General features: G+C 48.4%; 2 protein-coding genes across 4 annotated transcripts in view; one reads left to right on the top strand and one right to left on the bottom strand.

The window, feature by feature from the left end:
- The window catches only part of TTLL3 (tubulin tyrosine ligase like 3), a 24,728-nt gene that overhangs the window by 6,013 nt on the left and 10,307 nt on the right, over positions 1-8,408 (top strand). For 2 of the 3 annotated variants that reach the window (XM_017501535.2, XM_037728862.1), the window contains exons 5-8: positions 955-1,083; positions 2,247-2,361; positions 3,109-3,207; positions 4,804-5,017. In XM_017501535.2, coding sequence (XP_017357024.1) covers positions 955-1,083; positions 2,247-2,361; positions 3,109-3,207; positions 4,804-5,017 — 557 coding nt within the window. The remainder of the gene's footprint in view (positions 1-954; positions 1,084-2,246; positions 2,362-3,108; positions 3,208-4,803; positions 5,018-8,408) is intronic. The other variant, XM_037728863.1, reaches the window with a different exon arrangement.
- The window catches only part of RPUSD3 (RNA pseudouridine synthase D3), a 29,369-nt gene continuing 23,848 nt past the window's right edge, over positions 2,888-8,408 (bottom strand). The window contains exon 9 of the mRNA XM_037728866.1: positions 2,888-3,768. Within this exon, the coding sequence (XP_037584794.1) occupies positions 3,712-3,768 (57 nt within the window). The 3' untranslated portion in view covers positions 2,888-3,711. The remainder of the gene's footprint in view (positions 3,769-8,408) is intronic.

The raw sequence follows: 8,408 nt of genomic DNA, 5'->3' as shown, positions 1-8,408 counted from the left end.
AAAAAAAAAAAAAAAAAAAAAAAAAAAAGCCATTTCTCTATGTCAGGAATGGTTGAATATTGGCAACTTCATATGTATCAATCTCCTGAGCCCTTGGGCAAATCACTTGCCTCCCTATACCTTGGTTTCCTCATCTGTGAAACAGAGATAACAGTAGCCCCTATCACACAGAATTGTGGTGAGCTTTGAATGAACTCATATGAAAGGTGCTTAGAAAGACATATGCTGACACTGGTTATGAATAATTATCCCACCTCCCAGAGTTGTAGGAAGGATGGAGAGGTGGGGTCCATGAGATAGCCTTTGTCACAGGCTGTGTGCCCATCAGCTTGGAGCCACTGTCCTGTCCCTGGGCAAGTCACTGATGACCATGGGCCAAAACAAGGTGTGACTTTGTCCTGTCCCTGGGCAAGTCACTGATGACCATAGGCCAAAACAAGGTGTGACTTTGTCCTGTCCCTGGGCAAGTCACTGATGACCATAGGCCAAAACAAGCTGTGCAGTTTTGTCACTGCTTGGGGACACCCTTAGGGGCTCTGCCCCCTCAGCAGCTAACTCCATAGGTGGGTCTATGTCTCAGTCTTCGGAATTTGTTGTGGTTTGATGAGGCTGATGCTAACTCCTTCTCACACTGCTACTGCCTGGAGGCTGAGAATGACAAGCCTCATAGGACACCTTAAACAGTGACAAAGGGAGGCAGAAGGGAGCCTTTGGCCTCCCTAAGACCAAAAGGAGGTTGAAAGGCTGGCCTGCTCTCTGCCCACCTGTGCCCTGGCGGAAGAGAAGTCTTTTCTCTTGCCTTACAAAAAGATGATGTGTGGGCTAGAGGCCACCTTGGAAACATCTGCATCCTCTCCTTCCTGTTCACCTACCCTGCTCAGCAGGACAGGGAGAAGCTGCTTTAGGTCCTGCTACCCACACTGGTCTCTTTCTATCTCCTCCCCTTCTCTCTAGTCTCGCATGGTTCGGAATGAGACCCCCTACTTCATCTGGACCACTCGGCGGGACGTGCTTGACTATCGCTTCCTCTCTAAGGATCAGATGATAAACCACTACGCCCGGGCTGGCTCCTTTACCACAAAGGTAGGCTCCCCAGAGCAGGCAGGGCAGCTTCCAACTCCTTGCCCTTGGGCTGGCAGCCCTGCTTCCCACTCTCCTTGTCAGTAAGAGGAAGTTCTCAGTACAAGAGGAAGTATATAATTCAGATTTGGAGTCTGACCAGTATCTGACTGGTTCAGATCCAACCCCTGTGTGGTATCTGGCATGTACAGACATGTGACTAAAATGGGCTCCAGCATTCAAATGGGTCTGGAGGTAGAACAGTTACCAAATCCAGTGATAGTGAACAAGTAGGCTCCTACCTCCTAAGCCGAAGATATCTGGCTAATGGACCCATTCTGTCTTACCTAGGTTTCTTTGTTTTTGTTTTGTTTTATTTTGTTTTTGAGAAAAGTGCAGTGGTGCAATCTCGGCCCACTGCAACCTCTGTCTCCTGGGTTCAAGCAATTCTCCTGCCTCAGCCTCCTGAGTAGCTGTGACTACAGGTGTATGCCACCACATCCGGCTGATTTTTGTATTTTTAGTAGAGACAGCTTTTCACCATGTTGGCCAGGCTGGTCTCAAACTCATGACCTCAGGTGATCCACCTCCCTCAGCTTCCCAAAGTGCTGGGATTACAGGCATGAGCCAGCATGCCCAGCTTACCTGGGTTTCTTAGCAAGTAACTTTGCCTCTCTGAGTCTCAGTTTCCTCACCTTTCAATGAGAATACCAGTAAGGCCTATCTTCTGGGGTTGTGGCAAGGACGAAGGGCTTTATAATAATGACCTGCCATTATATTTTTGATGTGGGTTAGGAAGGATTCTAGAGGAAGCAGCTCTTTTTTTGTTTTATTTTTAAGAGATGGGGTCTTGCTATGTTGCTCAGGCTGGTCTTGAACTCCTGGCCTCTGGCCTCAGGCAATCCTCCCACCTCAGCCTCCCAGAGTGCTGGGATTACAGGTGTGAGCTATCGCACCTGGCCTTGGCAGCTCTTTTAAGAATGTGAAAGGGTGGACAGGAGGGACGTCAGACATTCTTGGCAAAGGATATCACCCAGGCAAACATATGGTGATAGATGTGAGCAAGTCAGACCAAGCAAGTGGCGCCAAGGCTCTGAGAGCATCCAGGTGGGATGCTTTCTGAGCTGTCTGGGTGTGTGATGAGTGTGGGCAGTCCTGTCCTGCCCCCTCAGCGGCTAACTCCATAGGTGGGTCTATGTCTCAATCTCCGGAATTTGCCATGGTTTGATGAGGCTGATGCCGACTCCTTCTTCCCACGCTGCTACCGCCTGGGGGCTGAGGATGACAAAAAAGCCTTCATAGGTAAGGAGACCCCCAGCCCCATGCCTGGACCTGAGGCTGAAGGAGCAGGGCTGAAGACCTGGCTCATATTGAGGAGCAACAGGATTCTCTTCATGCCCTCATCTGCCCCAGCAGTCTTCCTTCCCTACCCTCAATCTTTATCCTTCCCTAATGTGCCCTCCCTTAATGAGCCCCTTAGCTTGGTCAACGCTGACCTCCAGAAAAGCTCAGGTAGCATGGTTTATATTGTAGAGCGGGTTCTAAAAGTTGCTCAGTCCCTTGAGTTTAGAATCCAGAACAGATTCCAGGCTTATGTCAAGTTCCACTAGTTGAATTGGGTTCCAAAAAAGGCAGCAGGCTTTGGGTTTCTAAGGCAGACTAGGTTCCAATTCCACAGTATGTTCTAAATTCAGGTTAGAATTTGGATCCAGATTCTGTGCCAGGTTTAAATTACATTCGAAATCTGAAATAGGACACAGTCTGGTTCTCGGGGTAGAATAAGTATTAAAAATAGATCATGAACAGATGAAATAAATCAGACAGTGGGTCCAGGCCAGATTCTGAAGGTAGAATATGAGCCAAGTCAGGTAAGATTTGGGATTTGGTTCCACAACTGAAACAGGAGCAAGTTCTAAACTCAGGCTCTAGAGTCAGAAAAGGTAGAGTCAGGTTCCGGATCCAAAATGGGGCAAGTCATGATCAGGTTCCGGAACCAGAACAGGCCTCAAGCCTAGAGGCTGAGCAGGGTATCCCATGCCCCGGGAGCAGAAGACTTCTGGCTGACAGCTGCCCGCAACGTTCTCAAGCTGGTGGTAAAGTCTGAGTGGAAGTCATACCCTATACAGGCAGAAGAGGAAGAAGCCACAGGTAAGTACTGTGGTTATCTCCACTCTCCCACCCATTTATCCTCCACCCATCCGTCCTTCCACTGATCTGCCCATCTACCTGTCTATTCATCCACCCACCTACTTGTTCATCTACACATCTGTGTATGATTCACATCTACCCATCCATCCATCCACCCACCGATGTATCCATCCATCCATTCACCCATCCACCCACTTATTCACCCACTCTTTGATCTACCGATTTACCCACCCACCCTTCCACTCATCCTTCCATCCTCTCACCTGTCACCCTTTGTTAATCTCTTCATTCACCTACCTGACATTAGCTTCATACTCCCGGTCCAGCTATCCACTCCCTGCCTACCTGTCCTTCCACAGGTCCGTCAACCCATCTCTCTACCTCCTATTCTATTGTCCTCTCCCCTACCTATCTGTCCTCCAGTCCATCCACTCATCCATTTTTCTGTCCCAGGTACCTAGACACTTGTCTTCTCATCTGTGTGTTAGTTGATCCACTCCTCATTCAGCCCTCCCATGGGCCTGACATGTGGCCGAGCACCCTGGAGAGGGCTTCAGGTCTCTGAGGAGAAGGAAGCAGTGAAACCGGGCTTTACACATGGCCTGAGGACACCTTGGGCCTGAACATAAGGAACAGCTGGGATTGGAGGGGGACACAGAGGAATGCTCACTATCACTGCATGCCAGCCAACCACTGCCTGGCCTTTCCCTTTCTGGATTTAGCTCCTGTCTCCAGGCTCCTAGTCCTGTAATCCAGGGACCCATCAGCGAGGGATTCAGGGAAGTAGAGGCAGCTCTCCAGGAAGGAAGACAGTCCTGTCTCTTCCAGAGGGAGATCTCCCCATTGCTGTCTTTTGTGTGTGTCACGTACAAGGAAGGCTTGGTTGTGTGCCAGGATAAGGGGTACAAGGGCCTCGGGTGTGGCCAGAGACCCCGTGCTTAAGCTTTTATGGTATAGGTCAGGCTGAGGGCCTTAGCTGTATATGAGGATCTTTAGAGCATTGCGATGTTCAGGGATGAGTCAGGTTTGTGGGTGTGCATGGGGTCTTCTGAAGGGTCAGTTTCTGTAATCACTTTCAGGTGTGTGTCAGGGCCTTGTACAGTAGCAGTGCACACAGAGGTCAGTGTTTCTGTGGGCTAAGGGTTGTAGCTCTTTATCAAGATTCTGGGAATGGGTCTGGATTCCTGGTGTGTGGACTTAAGGAGCTGTGTCAGACTTGGGGGAGGGGTATTCATGTATAACTGAGTTCACAAAGGCCAAAGCTCCCAGGTGCATTTTAGGCAGAGCCTCAGGTGTGTCAGAGGTCCCAGGGGCAGAGAGGCTGCAGGTGTGTGCCATGGCTATAGGTGCTGTTAGACGCCTTGGGGACACTTAGGGTGGAGCCTTAAGTGAGTGACAGGTCCTGGGACAGTGGGAGCTAAGGGCAGGTGCTAGAGTTGCAGTGAATTTAGAGCAAAGCCTCAGCTAAGTGACACATCCCAGGGCAGTAGGGGATCTATCTAGGTTCGTGCTGTGCCTCAAGTAAGTGATAGGCCTTAGGACAATGGGGGCTGTGGCATGTGTCAGATTACCTGCCTTGATGTGGGATCATGACAGGCCCCTCCCTATGCGCAGGAGACAAGCAACCCAAGAAACAGGAGAAAAACCAAGTGTCGGTGTCCCCAGAGTTTGTGGATGAAGCTCTGTGTGTGTGCGAGGAGTATCTTAGCAACCTGGCTCACATGGACATCGACAAGGACCTGGAGGCCCCGCTGTACCTCAGCCCCAAGGACTGGTCCCTCTTCCTTCAGCGCTACTACCAAGTGGTCCAGTGAGTCCCCTGCAGCTGGGACTTTGGGCTGTGGGCAGGTGCTTAGGGACAGACCCTCTTTGTCTCATGCAGCCCCCGCTCCTTCCCGAAGCCTCTGGCTCTTGTTTGCCCTGCTGCTCTTCTGCTCGGGAACCCTCAAGGACTCCCACTGCCTCCATGATAGGGTCTGGGCCACTCTTTCTGATTCTTGGCATAGCATAGTCACTAAGAGCATGTGCCGCCAAGTGGACAGCACCTTGCCCAAAGTGTGTGCACAGAGGTTAATTCTATAGGAAGTAAATAGATTTTATGAAAAGAGGGCTTTTGTGGTCCATCACATTGGGAAAACATTGGATTAAGCAGTTAATTAGAGGCTTTCCTGGTGCAGGACTCTTTGGAACCTATAGGTGGTGCAAGCCTATAGAGAGTGTGTGCAGCATATCCTGTACTTAAGGGAGCCCAGTGCCCTGCCTCCCCGCAAGCATTCTGAGTGGCAGTGTTTTCAGAACACACTTTGGGAAAAGGTTCTTAGGTAGAGGAAGGGAGGATCAGGGTGAGCCTGGTGCTGCTTTAGGGAGATTCCATTCAGCAGAAGCATGCAGGAGGGACTAGAGGCAGAATAGCACTAAGGCAGAACACACAGTAAGCAATTTTTGAGCAACTACTATGTGCCAAGGATTATGCCAGGTTCCAGAAATGAAGTGTAGCCCTTGTTCCCAACTGGGACACAGTAAAGCTACCCATCTTAAATTAAGAGTTATCAAGGTGGCCAGGAGCGGTGGCTCACACCTGTAATCCCAGTACTTTGGGAGGCCGAGATGGGCAGATCACTTGAGGTCAAGAGTTCGATACCAGCCTGGCCAACGTGATGAAACCCCATCTCTACTAAAAATATGAAAATTAGCTGGGATGGTGTCACACTCCTGTAATCCCAGCTACTCAGGAGGCTGAGACAGGAGAACTGCTTGAACCCGGGAGGCAGAGGTTGCAGCAAGCTGAGATCATACCACTGCACTCCAGCCTGGATGACAGAGTGAGACTCTGTCTCAAGAAAGAAAAAAAAAATCAAGGCTTAGAACATTAATTGGAAAATATATGAGTCCTTTTTATTTCTGGTATGTAGGGGCAAGTTCTAGAGGGCTATAGGACACTCTCTAAAGTTGGGATTACATAAAATATTGCATCATATAATAGACGTACACAGTGTTGAATGGTTCAGTACAAATGACCAGCATTCATTCATTTCTTCAATATTTTACTTATTTATTTATTTATTAGTGTGTGTGTGTGTGTGTGTGTGTGTGTGTGTGTGTGTGTGTGTATGGCAGAGTTTTGCTGTTGTTGCCCAGGCTAGGGCGCAATGGCGCCATCTCAGCTCACCACAACCTCTGCCTCCCGGGCTCAAGCGGTTCTCCTAACTCAGCCTCCCGAGTAGCTGGGATTGCAGGCATGTGCCACCATGCTCGGCTAATTTTATTTTTTATTTTTTTAGAAGAGACCGGGTTTCTCCATGTTGGTCAGGCTGGTCTCATACTCCTAACTTCAGGCGATTCACCCACCTTGGCCTCCTAAAGTGCTGGGATTACAGGCATGTGCCACCATGACTAGCTAATTTTATGTTTTTAGAAGAGACGGGGTTTCTCCATGTTGGTCAGGCTGGTCTTGTACTCCTGACTTCAGGTGATTCGCCCACCTTGGCCTCCTAAAGTGCTGGGATTACAGGTGTGAGCCACCACACCCGGCAATATTTTATTTCTATTTTTTTGAGACAGAGGCTGGAGTGCAGTGGTGCAGTCTTGTCTCACCGCAACCTTTGCCTCCCAGGCTCAAGTGATTCTCCCACTTCAGCCTTCTGAGTAGCTAGGATTATGGGTATGTGCCACCAGGCCTAGCTAATCTTAGTGTGCTTAGTGTGATATATATATATATATGTATATTTGTAAAGACATGGTTTTACCACATTGACCAGGCTGGTCTTGAACTCCTGAGCTCAAACACTCCTCCCATCTTGGCCTCCCAAAGTGCTGGGATTACAGACGTGAGCCACTGTACCCAGCCTGATCCATTCAATATTTACGGTTATGCTTCTCAATTTAAAAAAAAAAACAAAAAAAAAACAAATCCGCTGGGCATGGTGGCTCACACCTGTAATCCCAGCACTTTGGAAGGCTGAGGTGGGTGGATCACGAAGTCAGGAGTTCGAGACCAGCCTGGCCAATATGCTGAAACCCCATCTTTACTAAAAATACTGGGCATGGTGGTGTATGCCTGTAGTCCCAGCTACTCGGTAGGCTGAGACAGGAGACTCCATATCAAAAAAAAAGAATCCATCTCAAAAACAAACAAACAAAAATATCTGCCTCCCCAGCCAGTTGTTGTTTTTCTAATACTGGATTTTAAGAACTAAGCCAGCCAGGTTTTCATCAAGGCTGACTTTTCATTAAAATACTGGTGTTTTTTCTTTTCACTAACTATAAAATCATATTGTCATGTCGAATATACTTTTTCAAATTACACGTGCTCCTGCCACTCCTGTGTGACATTTTTCTGGGCCACATCACAGACTACTGTACTGAGTAGATACTTCATGCTACGGGCCACAGAGAATTTTTTTCAGGATGTTAAGTGTGAGTACCCCTGGGAGACCTTGCCAAGCCCCCTGCATCTGGCTGTCCCTGTTCCTGGCACTGCCCCAATGACTGCTGCTGCCTTCTTAAAAAAGAGCAAGTTTTCCATGACTGGTAACATTCAAGATGCAAAAGTATCACAGAGTTAGCTTCCTCTGAATAGGAGACTCCTGTCCTATTCAGTCAGAAGAAAAGAAATGGGAGAGTCTGGATCAGACACGATCTGGGATATTTTGTGACTTGGTTTAGTTCAGGACGTTTTCTGTCCTGTAGAGAACAGGACGTTTTCTGTCCCTCTTTGTTCATGAACCCCTGTCTGTGCAGTCCAGTTGCTGAGGCAAGCTCCTGCCAAAGTACTTGCTGAGGCAGCCATTCATTCATTGAGCAAACTTTTAGGGAGCACCTGCTGAGTGCCAGGTGTGGTGCTTGGGGATGGGGAATAGAGCAGAGAACAACTACGAAAAATGTTCCTGCTCTTATGGAGTTTACATTCTAGTTAGGGGATTCAGACAATTACCAAATAAGCAGATGTGTCAGGTGAGGGTAAATGATGAGGAGAAAACAACAAGAAAAGGTGTGATACAGATGTGCTTGAAAGAAATTAGTTTAACATTGTATCAGCCAATGTTAGGCCCAGATTTAAGAGGGGAATGAACCCCAAAAAGCACCTATAGGTGAAGGAATCAGACAGGACAGAGTTTGAATCCCGGCAGAACCATTCAACTCTCAGTGTATGGCCTTGGGTAAGTCCCTTAACTCTCAAAGCTTCAGTTTGCTTTTCTTTT

Source organism: Cebus imitator, unplaced genomic scaffold (assembly GCF_001604975.1).
Source record: "Cebus imitator isolate Cc_AM_T3 unplaced genomic scaffold, Cebus_imitator-1.0 Scaffold281, whole genome shotgun sequence".
Taxonomy (NCBI): Eukaryota; Metazoa; Chordata; class Mammalia; order Primates; family Cebidae; genus Cebus; species Cebus imitator.
This window is presented reverse-complemented; position numbering and strand designations above follow the sequence as displayed.